The sequence below is a fragment of the Ammospiza nelsoni genome, chromosome 1 (assembly GCF_027579445.1).
Source record: "Ammospiza nelsoni isolate bAmmNel1 chromosome 1, bAmmNel1.pri, whole genome shotgun sequence".
Lineage (NCBI taxonomy): Eukaryota > Metazoa > Chordata > Aves > Passeriformes > Passerellidae > Ammospiza > Ammospiza nelsoni.
The window spans coordinates 71,518,377-71,540,578 of NC_080633.1; the positions used below are offsets into that span (position 1 = coordinate 71,518,377).

General features: G+C 39.8%; 1 protein-coding gene across 1 annotated transcript in view; it reads right to left on the reverse strand.

Annotated features, from left to right (window-relative positions):
• PHLPP1 (PH domain and leucine rich repeat protein phosphatase 1) overlaps positions 1 to 22,202 on the reverse strand; it is a gene marked incomplete at its 5' end in the record, with an annotated part of 136,657 nt that overhangs the window by 51,081 nt on the left and 63,374 nt on the right. The window contains 2 exon segments of the mRNA XM_059467657.1: positions 10,532 to 10,657; positions 12,691 to 12,887. Of these exon segments, the coding sequence (XP_059323640.1) occupies positions 10,532 to 10,657; positions 12,691 to 12,887 (323 nt within the window).

Here is a 22,202-nt window from a genome sequence, read left to right on the forward strand (position 1 = left end):
TATTCAGATAAGAAATTACTGCTTAGGACTTCAACAGAAGACAATAGCAAAACAGCCCACACTGTAGAGGCAGCCAAATTCCCAGTTTGAACTGAGTTGACAGTGTTAAATTATACCTGCTGTAGACATGCAATACAAAGGCAGTTTAATTTTTCTCCTTTAGGATTTGTTTTTAAACAGTTTGATAATCATCACATCCCACCGAGGCCGGCATAAGCCTTAACTAAACAGTGATCCATTGTCTTGAAATATCTAAACTAACTTTGAGTAAACAGGTTCTCCTCACCTCACAACTAACCTTGCTTCAAATCCTAATTCTCCTTTCTATTCAAACATCAAAGCCCTGCTCAGCAGAGATGTTCCCTCCATGGAGCTGAAGCCCACAGCCAGGAAGCACATTGGTGCCCTCAGCCACAGCCAAGAGCTGAGGAACTCCTTAGCCTGGTAAACAACCTAATGCCAGAAAACTTAATGAAGGGGAGGAGGGAAAAAACCTTTTGCTTTAAAGTCATGTATTTTCATTTTTAAATAACAACTGTTAAAATGGGTGCAGCCCAAGGGTAAAAGGGTACTGGCTTTTCTGGCATCTCCTTTTTGTTTTCTTTCAAATGTTAAATTAGATACAGGCCAACTCAAGCTAAGGGCCTCCCACAGAAAATATAAAACCCAGCAAGGGGTTTTTTTGAAAGCTGTCACTCGATCCACAAACCCAATGGGCCCTGCCACAGGTCAGAGCAGTAACTCCCTACTAAGAGCAGGGCAGAAGTGCATGCCAGTGTGGCAGCACTCACAGGGCATTCTTGCCCCAGCTCTCCTGTGCAGGTGAAGCAGCCAAAAGCCTCCAGTACAAACACCTCATGCCAGCAAGACTCGGGGGAACAAAAATAATTTAAACTTGTCACTTCTCTGCTCTCCTTATCTCTGTACAAAGTTTTATAAACAGACAGGTCACTTCTACTTTTGGCCCTTGTGCAAACCTCTAACAACTGAAAACAGCATTAGCAAATATGTGTGGGGAAGGGGAAATGTGAAGGGGATTAAGCAGAAGTTGGGCTCCCTTACTTTTCATGACAGAAGACCAGAAAAAAAATCATAGATGTGAAAGCCAGTGTCCCAAGTTTAGCATAAAGATCTTGAGAGCAAGAATTTGACAAAAAAGGTGACATTCATCATATGTTATTTGGAAATTCTGGGTAATATCTGAAGTCATTACTAGAATATGAGTACTTTTATTCCTCCTGGAGGAAAAGTAGTCTTGTTTTAGAAATAATGTACTGGTATCCATATTACCCAGGGAAAGGTAGCAACTCTGTACCTTGGTGGTAGTCACACTGGGATGCTCACACTAAGAGCCCAGCAAGGACAAGGCTTAAGGCGTAACTTAGAGTTAAGTGACAGTAATAGCTGTTGCATTAAGCTACCTTTAATTCAGACATGTGAATCTCCATTTGGTGGAGCAAGGAATATTAACATCCTTAGAACAGCTTGACTGAAAATAATTCATTTGTAAACACTGCCAAAGAGGTGACAGTCTAATAAAAATTAAGAAAAACCCCTTTTTCTTCTTACTATTCCTGTTAGATTTATTTATTTACAAAGACAAGCTGCTGTACTGCCAAGCACACAGACTTTGCAATGAGCAGCCCTCCAGCAAGGACTTTCTTTCAGCATTTTTTCATTTCAGCATGGGAAAATCATGCAGCAGATCCTCATGGAAGCAATGCTAAAGCGCATACAAGACACTATGTGCAAATAATGCCTCGCCAATCTGGTGGCCTTTTTATGACAGAGTGACTGCAGCAGTCAGCAAGGGAAGATCAACCAATGTCATCCACCTGGACCTCTCTAAGGCCTTCAGCAGAGTCCCACACAACATCCTTATCTCCAAACCATGAAGACATGGATTTGAAGGGTGGACTATTTAGCAGATAAGGAATTGGTGGATGGATGCAGCCAAAGCTGTGGTTCATGGCTCCTTGTCAGGTGGAGGGTAGTGGCCCTCAGGATCACAGGTCTTGCAACTGGTGCTCTGCAATGTCTTTGTCAATGACATAGTGAGATCAAGTGCACCCTCAGCAAGCTTACAGATAACACAAGAGAAGGAAGAGAAGCCATCCAGAGGCACCTGGACAAACTTGAAAAGTGGGCCCGCAAGAGCTCATGAAGTTGAGGAAGTCCAAGTCCCAGGAGCTGCAGCAGGGTCAGGAGACGACCCCAGATGTAAGTACAGACTGGTAGAAGCCATTACTGAGAGCAGCTTGGGGTTCTGGTCAACGAAAAGCCAGACATGAGCCAACTATAGGCTGGGCTGCATGAAAAGAGACGTGGCCAAGAGGGCAAAGAAGATAATTCTCCCCTTCTACTCTGTCCTTGTGAGACCACACCTGGAGTGCTGCAATGAGGTCTAAGGTCTGTAACACAATAAAGACATGAACTTTTCAAAGCATATCTAGAGGAAGGCTACAAAGATATCCAAGGTTGCTCAGAGATGCTGCAGATGCCCCATCCCTGGAAGTGTTCAAAGTCAGATTGTATGGGGCTTTGAGCAACCTGGTCTGCTGGAAGGTGTCCCTGCCCATGGTGGGAATTTTGGAACTAGATAATCTTTAAGGTCTCTTCCAACTCAAACCATTCTATGATACACTATAGATTTCAGACTCTTGCCAGTAACACTTACACTGGAAATTCACTTGTCTGGGTCTCCACAGCTCCACATGGAGAGGGTGGTAGGGTTTTCTTGTTTGTGTTAAGCAAGAGATTATGTTAGGTCCTCAATTGCTGATCTAGGTTCTTTGACACAGCTGTATCATATGGATTAATTCAACAATGAGATTAACTCTTTTCATGCCATTATTCCACTCTAACACAGAAAGGCCTTCTGACCCAATATTTTGCAATACAAATAATCATGGATATAGCTCTACTGGCCTGTGGCCAAAAACTGGTCTCCAGCACTCATTCCCTCTTCTCCTTGGAGACTTTAATCCTTCTCCACTGACTACAGAGGAGGCCTAAGGAGAGTAAATGTCCCTAAAGTTAGGTTTTCCTAATAATTCCTACCCTTTCTTCCTTGCTGCTAGACTTTGCTTGGAAAGGCTTTCAGTGTTACAGCCATTCAGTTTCAAGATCAGCTCCGTTATCACACCTTACACACACCAAAATTCTGTGCAGCATGTCAGTCCCTGCAATCCCCTCCTGTCCTATGGGATGTGCTCACTGTGGACACTTGGTTCCCCTGAGCTTCATTAAGATCAACATTACATTAATTCTCCCATTTGTTTCTACTCTTTCACTTCCAGAGATTACTGAAATCATTTTGGGATCCTTCTGGCTTGAACACACCTTAAAAGATAACATATACAACTCCTCACTGAGCTTCCAGGTGATGCTTTCCTGTAATTATGCAAGAGCTGCACAAATTCAGCTTCAACAATACCAGAACCTGATTTAGAGGCTTCAAAATACAGGACTGGAATGCTATTCCACATGCGTGGGCGATACCTAGCTTTCTATTCTCACTCTTGGCTGCAATACTTCAATAATCATTATTAACTGAAGGCAGCAAGCCCAAAACAAGAACCACAGACTCTCTAAATTCCAGCAAAAGAAAAAAAAACCCTAAACAGTGAAACTGTAATTTCTCTAAAATACAAATGAAGAGCTTCAAGTCACCACCACACTTTAAAATCAGCTGAACTGTTTAGACATGCAAAATAATCAGCTGAGACAAAATATGAGGCTTCCCTCCTAACCATTAACAGAGACTGACTACACTGAAACACACCCAGAAGTTAATTTCCAAAATGTCAACTAACCTCTAATAACAAAAGGCACAAAAGAATAGGGTTTTCAGGGAAAGAGGAGGAGGAAAACTTTCAAGTGTTATCATCAAAAGAGCAAGAAAACTGGCTTCAAGTTTGCTTTGCCCAATCTTCTGCTTTCACACTTGAGATGATAAGAAGCCATCAACAGCAAGAATGACCAGATATGACTTCAGAGCAAAGGTCCCAAATACTGAGGATTTCGCATACACAGAGAAAAGGAAGTCAAGTTCCGCATGGAAACCAGAGGTCTGTTTATGTTTGAGTATTTGTAATCACCACCAAAAGGAAGCTGTAGGTTTATTCTTAGGGATCTATTTTTAGTGACAGCATTATCTCAACATTGTCATTTTATGGTATTAGGGGAAAAAATGGTTTCCTCATACTAAACTTAGAGTCATCATATTTCCTGTAAGTAAGGATCAGCTCAAAAAAAGACACTAAAAAATGAGAAAATCTTCCTGGGTTCTCTTTCCTTGACTAGATGTTGAATCAATTTTTCCAAGAGGCTAATGGTGCTGCTTAGTCTCAAGTGTGAAGAAACACAAATTGTTATTCACAAAGAAAACGAGCTTTGCTTAAAGGCTATTCTCAAAATATGCCCACTGATGCTGGCAGTATACTAAACTAATTTTTAGGTCATATTAGAATAAAGACTAATTTTTCAGCCTCCAAGCTCAACTGGCATAAGAAACAAACCAACTACTTCATGGTCACCTCCACAGTGACCAACCAGCAGGTTCCTGACCTCCAACCTGCTCCCAACACACATGAAACCAGGCAGCCCCAAATCACAATGGTACATTCAAACACACAGACTAAGACTATAAAGCTAAAAGGAAATGTCAGAAATTCCTAACTGCAACACAAGTAGTCTGTTGTACACAATTCCTTGTGGAATGACCACAGATGACAACCAAGAGCAAAAGGTAAAAGCAAAAATGCTCATCTAGAAATTCAAATTGCATGGAAAGTAAAATTCTACACAGTATTCCCCCAGAAGGTTATCTATTGCTTAGGGGGTTTAACAGACACTTGGAAAGGAGACAGTGCATCCAGTGACATAAAAGTTGTCAGCACTGTAATAAGTAACATCCCAAATATCTTAAAATAAACTACATTATCCTTGCATATGATTTTTTCCTACACTCACCATTGGGGCTGTTCTGTGATCAAAGCTCTGCAAAAAGGTATTCTGAGCCCATTTTGACCAGCAAGCATTAGAAAAGCCTGTCCCTAATGCCTCCAGAAACAACTGAAGCTTGGTAATAAAAATCACTGCAGTGATGAACTCTGTGAAGACAGCTCGTTACAGTATCCAGAAATACATATGAAATAGGCCAATCACCTAGAGGGCAAGCCAAGGCAAATACAATGCAGGGCTAACTTAACAATGAGATTCGTGGCTTCAAGCCTTCTGTACAGACTGGAAGGTGTATTTTGTATTAAAAAGCTCTGCAAAGTCTGTGTTCCACCATGAAGCTGTGGTGGAAGTTTCTCACACAACTTTTCCTGGTTGACCATGGCTGACAGGAGAAAGACAAACACTAACATCTGAAAGTATCTGAAACAGGGATGAAGCTATATGCACAAGTGGATATACCTTATTTCCCACCACTTTAATTAAAGAGCAGAATCTTCTGTGCTGAAGGAAAAAGCAGTCTCACAGTTGATGATTTATCCCTGTCTCAAAGGTGGATGAAGCACAGCTGAAAAGCAGAGCACAGTTGCTGTAAAACACATCCAAAAGCTAATCATCTTGGTCCCCTATTTTGGAAATATTTTTGCAGAACTGCAGTCAAGGTCAGGAATTATTTTCTAAGTTCTGCAGAATTTATATATATATATAAATGTGGTCTGTAGCACCAAGTATGTATTCAGAACTCAAACCTTTTCTCCTCATCAGAAGTAAATATATCACTAGAGTTACAGACCAGTTTTACAGGGCTCATACTCCCCTTTTTTTACAACAATTCTCATATTTGTACTGAAAAAATAAGAAGACTGAAAAGTTAGAAGACTGAGGCAGATGGTGAGAACTAGATAACTTTAGAGGAAAAAAAAGCAAAAAGCAAAACTAATAATTTTACACTACTGCTCCAGGTAGATCTCTACACAAGTTGAGGAAAGATGGAGACTACAGCTGTAGAGGCTCCTGCATTACTTACTTGTATAGCATAAGCTAAATTCTAATCTGTTCTTATTTTCTGTTAGTTTCACAGTGCAACTAAATGTATGAAGAGAGCATTCTGCACTGACATGAAAGGAATAAAGCCAACATGGCAGCATGCCCTTCTCAGCTGAATTTGCTATTCTTGCTATTTTTACTGTGTTTTAAACATAATGTACACTGACATCATCTCTCCTTTTTCACAGGCTACAGTTGTTAGGAACACCACATACTTCCATGACAGACATTAACACAAAGACAACTGAAACAGGGAAAAGAAAATATAAAAGCACACAAGAGAAAACTCTTAAATTTTGTAGGTTTTAAATCCTATTTTTGGACATTCCTTGTATTTTCAACAGCAGGCCTCTTTTGCGTGCAGGCATCTAAGCCCCACATGACAACTTGTGCCCAGGCACAGCTGTCCAACTCTGGTCACTGCTGTGCAGACACACAAAGCTCTGCCTGCACATCTCTCCCCACCTACACAGACATGCCTTGTTCACAGCCCCTGTCCTTCATCTCCTCTCTTCCTCTACCTGCCCCACTGAACCAAGCACTAAAGCAGGAAATAATTGTCACATGAAGCTGCTGACACCCTTCCTGCTCTCCTGCAGCCAGGAGGGGAGAAAGAGGGTCTGTGGGATCACATAACTCATCCCGGCATACCCAGTGGGGCACACTGTTTCCAAGAAGATAAAATTCTGTAATGCATCCTGGCATAAGCTTTGCAATACTGAATTTCCTAGGCAGACCTTGACATCACATTTTAACTGCATGCCTCGGAATATAGAGGACCACTAATCCTTTTATACTCCACCCAAACCACCCATGTCATGAACTGTGTCACAGGCAATGCTCACAACAGAATTTTCACATGATGAAAAATTGCTAGGTTTAGGTGTTAGAAGCAGCCAACAGCAGACCACATCCCAAATAAAAGCCTCACAACAGCAAGCCCCACCACTCTTTAACACCGTATGTGTAACACCTCTCTCTCTTCTACAGTAAAGGTGTAGCTTTTTAGTTTTTGAAAGTGGCAAATTTAACAGTGAGGTCCTCCTCACTGTTAAACACACGTTCTTGGCCCTGTCCTTCTGCATTTGACATTCAAGTAGCAAACAGTGGCAGATCTGCTGTGCAAGTAATTGTGCCAGTTCCATAACTATCATGACAACTTTATGCAGACAAAGTTCTTTAAAGCTGTGAAGATGTTGCTTTCTTTCCCCTCTGCTCCTCCTTCCCAGTTGCATAAGCCTATTTTTCAACACTTGGCAAGGGAACGAATGCATTAGATCACAAAGGACCAAATCTGTTGCTGTTGTTTTCCTTTTAAGCTTCCTTAATTAGCCCTCCAGTTTTTGGAAAGTAAAAGGAAAGAAATGCACTGTGGTACAGAACTATCAATATTAACAAACAAGACAGATCTCCAGCTTTTAAAAATATTCTGTTTGAGGCTAAATCAGCATATCTAAAAGTGGCCTATTTGGAATAAGTATGTCACCAAGTTCGATATTTAGGTCAGTATTTGTGCAATAATTCTAGTCTGTCCTGAAAACAGAAGTTCTGTTCACCTCAGGACACATCCATATAGGAAAACCAATCCCAATACCTATTCACCTTCCAAAACTTTACAGAGGCAGAGCATGAGAGAAGTCTTGGCTGTGATAGATTCCACTGTTAGAATGAATCTGATTATACAGGAGCAATGCTTATTCTTAATTCAATTAAACTCCAGTCTCCACAAACACAAATTCAAATCTTTTCTAGCATACACATATTTATTGCAGGAGTGATGCATTAGGATTTGTCTCATTCTGAACCACCACTAAAAAGTCAACATTGCCAATATTCTGTGGGGAGAAAGACTGCAGAGCAAGCATTCTTTGCAAGCTTCCTTTCAAGACTGAGCTTGTTATTTAAAAGTTAAAACAATATCATCTTCTACCTCTTCTGAAGTATACAGAAGATAGATATGAATTGCTTTTTCATAGTTAAAAACTGAATTGAGACATTTTAATGAAGTATTTTACCAGGGATTTCCTTCTGCAATAAAATTTATAATTAAAGCTTTCATTACACTAAGTAAGAATCAGAAGCCTCAGTTTTCAGCAGCACATATCAAGAGCACAAAGGAGAGGAACTACTCTGAAGAACTACCGCTGAATATAAGTTAACACAAATGTCACTTTCAGAACAAGTGTCATTAAACATCATCTATATTTAAAATACAGTCTTAAATATTATTCATAACTCACAAGAGTGCAAGTACTATATACAACATCAGTATCAGGGAAGAATCTGTAAGCACCATATGACCTAGCCCATACCAAGCAACTAGAAACTAAGTTTCAGAGCCATAATAGCACCCTTGCTAAATATGCTTGCTTTTAGAAACACAGTGCTTTACACAGTATTTTCTTAGTTAGCATGATTCTTTCAGCAGCTTTGAACTTGATTAGTTCCCAAATACCTGAGGCAGAATACCTCATATAAATGTTGGGGTTTTTTCCCAGCAATAGGAAATGAATATTAGTTTGCCTGAACTACAGAGCTGAAGATTCAACTTTTGTAATTTCTTTATACATGTAAATAAAGTGTGGTGCACCTTACAATTACGCTCTTTGACACAAACAGCATCAGCTGGAGGAAATCTGAATTACTTTTGCAGCATCACTAGTTTCCCTGTTTCTGTTCTTCAGAAACAATGTTACTGTGCAGCACTTCCCACACGACTGCCTTGCATAAAATCATGCTTGTCTCTGTTTTTCTGTCTCAGGACAGGAACCCCAAACATCAAAAAAACAACTTGAAGTGGCAAAATATAGTTTGAAAATCCATGAATGCAGAATGCTAATTTTCAGGTTTGGGAGCTGGGGAGTTGGGGTTTAAAATGCCTTTATTGTTCCTCAAAGCATGCTTTACCAACTAAAAGAATAGCATAGTTTCTTCACCTCTGACAGTCTGAAAAGACACTTGAAACTATGTATTTTCTTTCTACACTTACATAAGAATGGGAGGTTATCATGAGTGCATGGGGATATGTTCTCATGCTGGCTATCATCCCGATGCTGTTAGTCATTTGGGTGAACCAGGGAGAAAGAGCGAAGCACAGCATGGCACAGAACAAGCTTATGCTGCCAGTAATTCAGAGGGGCTTTCTGGCCATTTATCTCTAGCTCTGAAGTTCATTGTTTTCCACTGTTTTCCTCACTCATTAGATTTGCCTTTCATTTATCTGATGTCAAACCCTCTGGAGATGAAAGGACACCACTGTCCTAGAGACAGCCCCAAAGCAGCAAGGACTCAAAAACCTGACAGACCGTGCCTCACCATCTCATAAAACACGCCTTGGGGATTTTTACCTTGAGGCTTAACAGACCTAAGCAGATATGCCAGAACAGCTTCTTTTAAAAGAATTTTAAAACTTTCTAGGAGAAAAAAAAAACCCTAAAAGACGTTTTAAATGATGCATGTGCTAGAAGGTGCATTAGTTACTGTTTGAAGGAAGTTTGACATCCAATCAAACCTTTTAAAAAGCTCACAACCTAGGCTGTATCATTGGCTATCAGCTGGATAATACATTACTGCAATCTAAAGACAAAACAGATCTAGTGCTACATAAGTGTCTCCAAGTACTGCTACATAAAACTAAGTTGCTTTTACATAGTAAAGAGCATGGAGAGAGTCCTATCAAGTACAGAACTAATGAGCAGTTTAGGGCTGACTACAAAACCAAATAAAGCAAGCTGAGAGCACAGTAAAAACACTTCAGTTGTAGTAAGTATGAAAAATATAATGGTTCAAGATATACAAAGCTTTAGCAAAAAAGTGGCAGGGATTAAGAGATAAAACAGACAACTGCAAAAATACCTTTCAACAACCAAAGGTGGAACTGAAGAGTAAACAAAAAAATGCAGGCCCTAAATTCCTATAATTAATTGTGTTCTTAGCCCAGTATAAAATTTACTTTACAAAGGTTTTAGTTAGCAACCTTTTTTCACTGACAGAAAATTATTTGCTTATTACAAATAACCCAAAAATCAGTTATTAAACTAGAGAGAGGTTCAGCAACACTTCAAAGCAGGAAAAAATTCCTTTATTCTAGCAATTTAATATTTAGGTTCTATGCAAGGAATGAATTTTTAAAACCCTGACATTACTTTAGGTTTTAATAACACTGAAAAAATGTTTTTTAACTGAAATGTTGACAGTTATATTTGTTATCCTTGTTGTTATAACGATCTCAGTAGATCCATCCAGCTGATAAGAAAATGGATGAAGTTCAGTACAGCACTTTGCTTACACAACCTCAGTAGAAAGAAGTGTTGGTGTAAATGCAGAAAAAACTCGCCTCCCTATTGCCTGTGCTCATGCCTATTAACACGAGTTCTCAATCTGGGTATTTGCAAAAAAACACTAACAGCAGCAATAGCAGTTCCTGACCATCAAAAAGGAACAGTACTGCTGCATGGAGAAGACTGAACTGGGGGAAACTCTCCAGACATCCCATTGACAGCAGAGTTAGCAGCATTCTCACCTTTGATGCTTGTCGCAGCCACCGCAGATATTCAGTGAAGTTATCGAAACAAATGTAGTAGGTCTGGCTTTGAGGTCCAGAGGAGCTAAATGCTAAACAGTGCTGGTGCTTTTTCACTTCTTCCACCTACGGCAGAGACACAAAACTGTGAGTCAACAAGAATCAAAAATCACTTGGCAGAACTCCCGAAAGGCAAAGTTAAAGTGTGCCCAAGAGTAGATCATCAAGGAGAGCCAGACTAACCATCTCAAACAACCAAGCTGGATCTTGGGTGTCAAATAAATATGAAATCTACACACACAAGCAGGAATAAGAAAAGAAGAAGGAAAGAGCTAACAGAGAAAACCATCAAGAACATAAACATTTTAATAGAAACTGAACACCATAAAAGGTTTGCCAGTGAAACACATTTAAGGCTGTTTTTATGCAACCTAAAAAACCACAGTTTTTACTCTCTGGTTATTAAAAACAGGCTTAACAAAATGCTGCTCTTACAGCCCAATTAAATTCTTTGGCATTTCTCAACTTGTTAAAAAACACCCAGAGTACATCATTCTGCTACCATACATGAGAAGTCCCACACAACTTATGGTCTCAATGTCTCAGTACAGCATTTTGGAAAGCCTTTGCAAACCAGGAAGTGCAGAGTATTTATGGGGATGAGGAAGAATATTTTTTGAGCAATAATTTAAAAAACACTTAGTTCTGTGCCAAACACCCTCCTCCCAAGCTTTGTCAGCAGAAGCCCTCAGTACATTTTTCTGAGCTTAGTTATCCTTTTCTTTTAAAATTTGTTGTCAACTTTCTGCTTAACACAGTCTGCATGTTTTATATCACATAAGGCATTTCTGTGCAAAAGCTGCTTAGAAATTCCACATTAAGCAATTAAAATGGTACATAATCTTTTCCCTTTTAAAATTAAAAGAAATATATTGAGATGAAAAGAATATTTATCTCAAAGAGAAGGCTGATGGGAACCTTAATCCTGTCCTTTCCAGCAATCCACAGCCAAGAACACAATTCGCTCTCCAGAGTTCACACACTGTTGCCAAAAGAAGACAATGTTTCTACTTCAGTATCTCCCAGGAAGAGTTGGAGAATCGTGTGAAGAATCATAAAAGAGGCAGGAAAAACAGCTCGTAGAAGGCAGCTCTGCTTTTCACACTGCTAGTATAGAATATTAATGAATCAACTCTAGTCTGCATATATAATACTGTGAAGCTTGTTTCTCCCCAAATAACTCTTTAGAATTCAACTTACCAGTATGTAAGGTAAAGGAGAATTACTTAAGCTGTAAATTCATCTTCAAGATTATGATTCTCTTCCTATTACCTCAGTTAAACAAGCCAACAATAGTTTTCTGAAACACTGCTAAGGTTAAAAGAGTGATGTTGTAATCTTACTGTCTTCACTACAGTTTCACAGAAGAGTTAAGGTTGGAACAGACCTCCAGAGGTCATCTGGCTCAACCCCCTGCTCAAGCAGGTCCACTTAAAGCCAGCTGCCCAGGACCACGTCCAGATGCTTTTTAAGTATCTCCAGGGGTGATGGATATGCCATCGCTCATCTGGGTAACCCATGGCAGTGCTCAGTCACCATCCCAGTGGTAAAAATATATTTGCTTGTGTTCAGTCTGGAACTCCTGGGTTTTAGATGTAATCTATCAGAAAAAAAGTCCAGTTTTTGCTTTTCACAAGGAAAAATGTTTGTTGCTGTTAGCTTACAACAGACCACTACTCATGCAATGTTGAACACTCAAAAACTCACACTATGTTCAGAATAAGCCCATGCCCTTATTTGTTAATTTTTAGAACAATCCAGCATGGATAAAATCTCAATGAGGAGGAATGGCAGAGAGCATACACAACAGACCTGCATGTATCCTTTGGCTGTATGCTACTGCATACATAAACCACTTAACACTGCACACAAGAAAAAGACACTGATTGTGCATCCATTGCTTTTCTTTGTAGTTTTAATTCAAACATTCTAAATCATTAAATATGACCGACCAGAATCAAAAGTCATTTATATACTTTGAAAATCCCATTTATAGAAACAAGCTTTTGGAGGGTCAGAATGATTCTAATTGAATGCAATCTTCTCTTCATAAAGAGACATGGGTTAATCAAGCAAATAAATGAAATAAAATATCTTACTTTTCCACCAATTAAAGGGAGGACATGCATCTTTCCAGTCTGGCTTTCTTTTACTGATGAGACAATTAGGCATGTTCCACAAAGGATAGCTTGGCGTCTTGTCCATCTGTTGACTGGCAAATGTATTTTCCCTTTTCGAACATTGTACATTCCTGAGAGCTGAATCCGTTCGGAGCTGCCAGTGCTGTGGGGCTTTCCTGAAATAGAAACAAAAGCATCCACTTAATCACAGAAAATCTTTGCCTCTTTCACTCAAGTCATCCTGAGACTTGATCAGGAAATTTTCAAGCTACAAACTGCAGCATGGCAAATGATGTACAGCTTCAAAACCATGCAAGCAGGTAATTTAATATTAGTTTCAGTACAGTCTTTTTCCATACAGGTTGGTATGATGAGGAGCAGGTCACATTAAATGATCTGCAATAACCATAGAAGCACCAATTAATGGTATCAGCCTTCTCTCTGGAACCTGGAAATCAAATGTTCATCCACAACAATAAGGAATTGGCTCCTGTTGAGTTCACAAGGCGTGTGCTAACTGCAGAAGGCGGAGATGTAGTGCATGCTGACCCATATCTTTGCATTTCCATGTCTCTCCTGGCTATCCTTCAGGTCATGATTCAAACAGCTTCAAAAGCTTCCCAAAGAACACAGGCCCTACCTCCCCCAGCCCACACTGCTCAGTCCAACCCCCACAGCAGAGGCAGCACACTCAGCCATTACGTTAGCAGGAGCAATGAAATCCCTCAAAGACCCTGCTTTAGTCTGAGTAAAGATTTGGAAAGAGTGAGGTTATTTTGTGTATATTACAATGAATTCATTATTTTTAGTAATTCAGATTATTAGCATAGCTATTAATTAGACCAAATCTGTTAAATGACTTTAAATGTCTCAGATACTACTAATCTAATCTATTAATAGGATTCTACTCTACAGAAAACATCATGAGCGATGGCAACACAAAGACAACCATCTCTCAACTATGTTCTTTCAGGATGTAAACGGGAATTTACTCATTCTAATCTGATTTATCTACACCAAATTACCCTATCAAACCCTAAACAGTCCAGCCCAGATTTGAGTAATCCAAATACATGTAAGTATTTTGCAAACAGAGACAAGAGCTAATCATGTTCAGGTTAAACCAGTTCAAATTTATGTAAGAACACCAGTGTCAATGAACTTTGGGAGGGAGCTCCCCTGGATAAACAAACCAAAGGGTATGTTAATTTCAAGTAGCTTCCTCATCACAATAAAAGATAAATCACTAATTTCCCCACACTAATATTTACCAAAATTCCTAAATACAAGGAAATAATAACTCATTAGGATTCCAGAAAAGCAGAGTTGATTCTAACACTAACATTTCAGAGCTGTGCCTACTGATCTCCAGCAGTGACAAGTGCTGCACACTATTACTTCAACTTGCTATTATTCCTGCTTGCATGACAGCTCGTTTGTCTCAATGAGTCTGCTCTTGCCTTCAAATTGTCTACAGAAAGATAGAAGACACCTACCACATGCCCTATCCACTGCCATTCTCTCAGCCCTGCCCAACCCATGCCAATTCTTGTCCTTATCTTTAAAAGCAGCCTTTTTGAATCTTCCTGCCAATTTAATGAGCCAACACTTGGCACAGTTACCCTCAAGCCTTGCTCTGCTCTAATAAACACCAGCATTTAGGCTACCAACGTCTGCCAGTTTGGATCTGCAGGAACATCACTGTTGCTTGAAGCTGAAACACAGAAACTTTAATGCCCACAAGGTATCAGCATCAAATTCAAAAATAGGTGCTCCAAGAAAGCAGTAGTTACACTGCCAAGCAAATTCATATCCAGCCACAGAAGCTGTGGATTAACTCTTTGCCTAACACAGGGAAATGGCACACCCGTTCCGTGCAAAGCCACAAGACAACTGATAGAGAATACAAGTGAGTAAATTAGAGCAACTCAGCCTTAACAAACACAAAAGTTGAATCAAACACTACATTTGGAATATGAAACATTTAGTTCTTACAGTAACTGAGAACTTACCTAGCTTGTGCAAAATGTCGCAGAGCACTGATTAAAGAATTAACACACACAAACAACCACATCTCTGTAATGGAGTAAAAAGTGCTTGATAAATACTAATAGCACAACTGTATAAGGAATAGCTGTCAGGGATGTGTGCAGCTGCACCTCTAAAATTTTATGACCTGATTGTCAGGTCTGTTCTCTGACTATGTGCTCTCTAACTTCCCAGGAGAAGCAGAACATGCTGCTGATAGAAACCCCTTAAGACTGCAATTCAATCCCTTGGGAAGACAAGCTCATTTAGCATTTCAACAGAACCAAATGCAACTTTCACAAACATTCAGGAACAAAAGGCATAATTTGCACTTAATCTGGGCAGACCTGTGTCCTGGAAAACACCAAACCTCAGAAATGTTTTAGGAATATCATGGATAGGAAAGAGCATGAGCTCTGGCTACAGTGCTGCAGCCAAGATGCTTGGTAGGAAACAACAGCATTCTGGGGCAATCAAGTAGTAGCATGCATTGTCCTGCCTAGTCCAGTGGTAAAAAGACTACCACACTTAGTACTCACACTTCACAAGGAGTACTGGAAAGCTAGTCTTGGGCAATTTACAAGGGAAAATAAATTCAGATGCCTGAGAAATCTGCTTTCTAGGACCAGACCCTCTTGCACTAAGTACGTTATGTTAGGCACAGCTGGAACCGCAAAAATACTCAGAAGTCTCTGAAAAGTAGTTCCTAAAATTCAATGTAAATTCTCAGCATTTGTAAGTCGCTAGATTAGTACCATTAGTAAATGGTTTACTAAAATACCTGGAAGAGAGCTATCACTAGAAGTATTCCTGCTAGATATGAACTGTATTTTCTCTCAAACTTCATATTTGACTAGAAAATTACTGGAATATGAACCTTCAGTTCCTCCTACAAATACAAGAAAAAAAAAAAAGGCAGCCCTTTGAACTTCAAGGAATCCTTCAAAGGATTTAAGGTGCTTTTTTCCCAGCAAGTACTGTCCTTTGCTAAGTGAAAACCAGAAGGTTTCTTGATGAGAACATACAGAAATAAACACTGGACCAATTTCATTAAAGCAAATGGTTTCTCTCTTCCATTTCTTGTCTACTTCACTACAAAACCAACCATCTGGTTGCACCAGATGATCTTTCAAGGTTCCTTCCAACCTGGGCTCTTCCCTGATTCTGTAACTTGAAAAGCTCATGTTTAATATTGGATCACATGTTGTTGCCTGAGACGCAATCTGCTCACATATTCAGTTTTCTTCCTGCTTAAGGACTGTCATCATTGATATTTGATAAAACACTGTGATACTATTATCAAGCAAGTGGGGGAAAAAAAGAGTCAAAAGCTACTGGCTTATTTTGATTTTAAACAGAGGTTAATCAAGGACATACCAACTAGTTGTGGAACTAAATTCCTAGATTTATAAATCTACCCAAGTATTTTTTGCAGGTAACAGTGAGCAAAAGCCATTTGAAAAGCAGCAGCCTTGCCTACTAAAAAATAAGCTTGGACAGACTAAGCTTTAAAGAGCTCAGGTATTAGCTGCCAAGAGAACATAAAAGCAGGAAAAGTTTAAATGACAGTGTGCTCTGCCACAGCAGAAGTGGGATGGGGTTTGGGAAGAGTGTGAAGCAATCTAAGGCTGGCTTAGATTCCTCACTTCAGGGAGGAAAGCAGCAGGTGGCAGAGTCTCCTACAAGAGGGCTCATCCCTGACAGGCTGGGGAGTGGAGGACAAGGGAAAGGCTCAGAACTGCACCTGCCTTTTCTATGACCTGGAAAACAACCAAATCAGAAGGCAAGTGACATTTTTTCTTCCAAGAGTACAGAAAGATGGGGAGCAATTTGGACTACAGCAGAATGCCTTCAGGCCATGAATCAAACACCACAAATTACAGCATAACTACAGCATCATCACCAAAAAATCTGTTGTTTTTGAGGTACCCTGCCTCTAACAGTGCCAGTGGAAGCACTGTTTTCAGTAAAAGCATCAGCAGTTCTGAAATTATGTCCCTCAATCTGCCTCACAGACCTCCAATTCAAGATTTAGAAGGCTGCATGAGAGTCACATACTGAGATGATTCTTCAGTTTTAACTAACCCTGAAAGAAGCAAATGAGTTTTCACAGGGGCCTGTGACAATATACCAAAGCCAACAGTCATGCAGATAAAATGGCAATGATGATCCTTTGCGACTTGAAACATAAATTTGAATCCTGCCAAAAACTTAAAATATAATTATTGTTGAATTGATCAGAGTGAAGGCAAATAAGCCAGAACATCCAGAAGAGTCACATACCAGAAAATGTTTTTCAAATGCTAAGCCCAACCAAAGCAGTTTGAGTATTTTAGCAAGAAACCATAAAAAGATTATTTTTCATTCCTGTCAGGTCTCCAAGACTACAGCAACTCCTAAGCACCCCCACAACAGGACTTTTGTTCTGTGCAAGGCATTAGAAGAGATGCCTCAAGGAATTATGAGCAGACCACTCATTTGGCTATCTTGATATTCATGGCTGACTTCCTCTCAGTTTTAACTCCTCCCAAGTCCTGGAGGGAAACTAGCGGTATTCACAAGAATAAAGAAAAGCAAGGAATTTGATTGAAACAGCAGGACTGTCTTTAGAATCACAGAACCCACCCTGCTTCATAGGAAGCAGAATGGGACAGGGGTAATCTTTCCATGATGTTAAAGAACTAAGATCTCACCACAAGCAGCCTGGGAAGCTCCGGGTACACAACACACTGACATCCTGCTTGGTGCAGAGACTTCAAACTTTATTAAATAAATACCCACAGCCACTTGCTTTGGATTCTGGAGCAAAGCTCTTTATCCGAGCGATGAAAGGCATATGGAATAAATTACCATCAGAAGTTATAAAATACCAGCTCATTATGGGACATAAAAGTACTTGGGGAGGAAAAAAAAACCTCTCTTCAGCAATATGGCTGATTAAATTGCAAGTACTTCGTATTCCCCCTGTTTGAAAAGTACAGCCAATAAAGTCTGTCTCTAAAGAGCGACTTAAGACATTACCAAAATAAGAGCAGGGGAAAGTGTTGACATAAGAAACACGTTCACTTCTGTGCAGCAGGTCTTATTTTTATTACTAATATTGGTTTGATGGAATGAAAACTAAAAATTCCTCGTGACCTGCATGGTGCAGGCAGCCCAGCCAGCTGGAGAGACTGCCCACCCCCCAAGCCATCTCGGGTGTTTGCCAGTGGTAAGAGAGGCTTAAGTTATTATTCAGCAGGAATACTGTCAAAGTTTGAGACTTCTCAGAAGTGACTGAATTAACTCTGAGTGCCTAATTTAGGGATGTACTTTTCCTGCTACAGTTGGGCAGCTACAGAGATCATCATCCTCCTCTGCACAGTGTTGGGCCCCCAACCCGAGGCCAGCATTGCATCAGCCCTACCACATCAGCTGCTCCTCGCATGGTGTGCTCGAGCCCTTCCAGACAAAACAGGCTGCTTTCATTTCTTGCTTCTCCTTTTCACTGAGAGGCCTTAGGGACAGCTCATCGTGAGCAGTTCAGCATGGAGAGCAGAGGAATGGCACGTAGGGGCCAGGGCTGTGACACAGTGGCTGCTGCTGGAGCGGATATGCAATCAAACCCACCCACGGCTTTCAGCAAGTCATTTCAGAAACAAGATATTACACACACAAATATTCTGTGAATTTCAATTCTTGTACGCATTGGAGCAAAAGAACACCCAAAAACCACCATTCAGTTTTGAAGATTTTGATCTGAATCCAGTTGGGAAAGCTGGGCTATTCCCTAGCTGGTCAGGGGGAGCCAGCAGGGTGGGTGGCAGCCCCTGAGTTCACACCTGGAGCACCATCTCCGCCACCTCACTGAACTGAAACCAGAACAGCTCATCCCACCTTGCCTGTGAACCTGCAAATCAAAGCTCAACACTGGTCCTGCCTAAATATAAGTGCAAAGAGGCCTCAATTAGCTCAAAACGTGGAAAGCCCTTGAGTGTCTTTGCCCACCTTTTGGGAAACTATGCTGCAATTGCTGTTGCTGAAACCTTACTGCCAAATCATTCTGCAGATTTCTACTTTTGCTCAAGTCCTTTCATTAAATACAGATGAAACTACTGTCTGCAATGTTTTTGAAGTTTTTCAGTCATGTAAGGCTGCTTCCGCTTTCATTCTCGTCAAACTAAGGACAGCAGTGATGACCTCAGGCAAGCCCCAGTGCAATGAGATAAAAATAAAGCAGCAAGTGAGATTTAAAAAAGAAAAAAGAGGGTGGCAAAGGAAGCAAAAAAAAAAAGTAAAACCTCAAACTATTGTACTGCTTTCTTTTTTTATTTGAAACTTACAAAGAAAACCTACATACAGACACGTGCTTATTAGAAGTATTTTTTCTTGTCCTCACTGTCTTAATTTAGAAACAAAGGCACAGAATTAGCAGGTTTTATATTTAACTAAGACCAAAGATTCACCTCACAGTCTCTACTAGCAGGTTGCTTTTGCAAAGGTAACAGACCAAGAATATATATCAAAGTTTCACCTGTCAAATCATTCCAAAATTAGCAACTGAATTTTTTCCCTCAAAGCTACTTAGACTCTTAAAGATTGCTGCAAGACTTAACACAAGACTGCAGACTGATTCTATACTGCTTGGTCAAGGAGGAACTTGGTCACCATTACGCTGTTCTTAAGGGCATGTAACTATCAGCATAGTCCCATAGTTTACTCATTATACTCCTCATTCTGCTGCACTCTCTATTGTATGGGTGCTGGGGGAAACTGAAGTAGTAAAGTATCCTTTAGGAATTAGCAGTTCAGGCTCTACTACTTGAAGGCTCTATCTTTTCACCTGAGAAAGAAGACTCCAAATGATGAATTTTACTGAATTGTGTTAAACTCATTCTTTTCTTTAAGGAAAGAAAATTCAATATGAGACAAAACTGGCAGAGTAGAACACAGATAACCCTCTACTCTTTGTAAAACATGCTCCTCCTGCTTTACAGGAAGATCACCCTTAAAAGCAAGGATTACCATTACGTGATATGATACAATAAAACTTAGTTAATAGTTTTATAGCCATAATCCTGCCTTCTATTTCAAAGTAAATGCTCACTGGAGGAAAGGTTTGTATGTATTTAATAATTCAGAAAATATCCCTCTTTGCCCACTGAGACAGAGTTTAGTCTTTGTTCACTTGATCATTCCCTTTACCTTGTTCTCAACAAGACTCGCCATCTTGACACAGGAGCCCTAAAACCATGGTATCAACACGTCCAAGGATATCACAGGCAAAATGCAACAAAAATTCCTTCTCTGAAAAGCTTTTCTATCAAGTGCCACGTAGATCCATGGATGATGGCTGTAATACCTATAATGCCAAAACCTAAGTATCAAAGTATATAAGCAAATATAAGCAAAAGCTTCTGAAGGAAAATCTAACAGTGATTCAGCAGAATTCATTGAAGAGTCATTGCTAACCAGCACAACTCCTACACTAGGACAACCTAATAAAGGCAACAAGCTAAAGCAGGATATGTAGCAGTGGACAGGATGCTATTTGCAATTTAAAGCACCCAAGCACAGTGGAAATTCATCTGGATTACTATGTAGAGACAGCAAACACAAAGCCTTGGAATGCAATTGCTCTGATTGTAGCAAGTGAACTCAAGACCTAGCTGCTTCAATGTTATTTTGACAGATTTTGAAGTTCAGTTTGTACAAGCAAACATCTATAAACACAAAGTGACCACCAACAAACTGAAAAGCCACCTGGTTCTTAAACTCTTCACCCCATCTATCCCTACAGACTACTCTTGCAGCTGAAACATGGATCCTTCACATTCACTCTCAGACCTTTGCATCCCCATTCACTTCACTTGTCTGCAGGAAATCCATGCAGGCAGGGTTGTTTACTGTAGCAAAATTAAGGCACACTTGATGTCCAAACTTCTGCTTGGAAGCAGAAGTTTGGTTTAACTTTTGTATTAAAACTAAAATGGAGATGCAGGCTGAATTCTGTTGTTTTGTTCAAATATCTCATTTTGAAGAAAGCTTATAAAAGGGAGAGAGTCACCTAGCAAAATTCAATACCAACTCTTTCAGGAAAGAACCATATGTCACCTCTCCTAGGAGAAATAACTGAGATATCCTGAAAATGTACCATCAAGAAAAAAATGTCATCTTCCTCCTGTGCTTTAACAAAGTTGCAAAAAGCTGCAATATTGGTCTATAGGCTTCCAGGAAGTCCTATCTAAAACAACTTTCCCATCTTGAAGTTAGGATTCATTTAAGGAAGCTACTGACTAAGTTCTTCAGTGACGTAATCTACCAAGTATTTCTGCTCAAAGTAAATTTAAAACAGAGTTAGTCTTACACTGGGAAGACTTGTGCTAAATTCTGGTCAAATTCCTTGCATGTATTTCTTTAAAAGAATACTTTTAGCAATACATTTCAAGTTATCCCCAATTAAGATGGCCTCAAAAAACTCCACTTTCAAGTTTTACATTTCTATGCACTGATAGTAAAGAGGTGAAAATGTAATAGATGGGGGCAAAAAAAAAATACTTACAAAGTCACCAGTACTTGCCATGACTTTTATGACAGCATGTACAGCTTCTGTAGGATGGGACCCAGTGAATGCTCAACTGACCTTTCCCCTTCCTTCCCAATTCAGCCCCTATAAAGCACAGCTGAACAAAGTGCTGAAAATGCACTTTTTTTCTGGGGAAGTCATGCAAAAATTGAATTCTACTTGTTATACTCCAAAAGCACAATAAAGCCACAAGCACAGTAAAATCCCTGGCATCCCAAAGGATACTTATCCTGTCTAAAGCAATTGCTGTATTGGCAAAAGCTCTGAGATAACCAACTGTTTAGGCAAAGCTTGAGTCTTGATGGAATTGAAGAGCAAAATTACACTGAAGTTAGCAGCAGCTTTCAGGTTTTATCAGTGTTAGATGCTCAACATGAAGCATGGCAATGTAAGCTCAAAATAACCACTTGAACACACACTCCTCTGAGGAGGAAGAATGACAGCCCCTGGCAGAAGTTCATCAGTATGCCTCAGTGCTACAACAGAAATGTAGGAATTCATGCTCCTTATCAGCAAAAGCTTAGCAAACCCCCACAAGCCCTTGGAACATACCTGCCTTGCCCCAAGGAGGGAAGATGTGGGTGGTCAAACATTTATTTTAAAAGCTACAGAGGAACACATGTGCATGCTAGGTCAAGAATTGTTTTGCATTAACTTCTTACATAACACAAAAGTTATCTTTCAAAGTATTCTAGACTAAAATTCCATCAACTGCAAGATGATGATGATTAAGCTACTTTGTGTATATTTAAACATATTCAAGTTCCAAGTACAGTGATTTTTCTCCTTGTTCTTTCATCAGAAGAAACGAGTCAGGCATCCTACATATCTAAAAGCATGTACTAATCTAAATCCTTGTTAAGGTAAAACATTTCAAGTATGACACTTCCTGCCACTG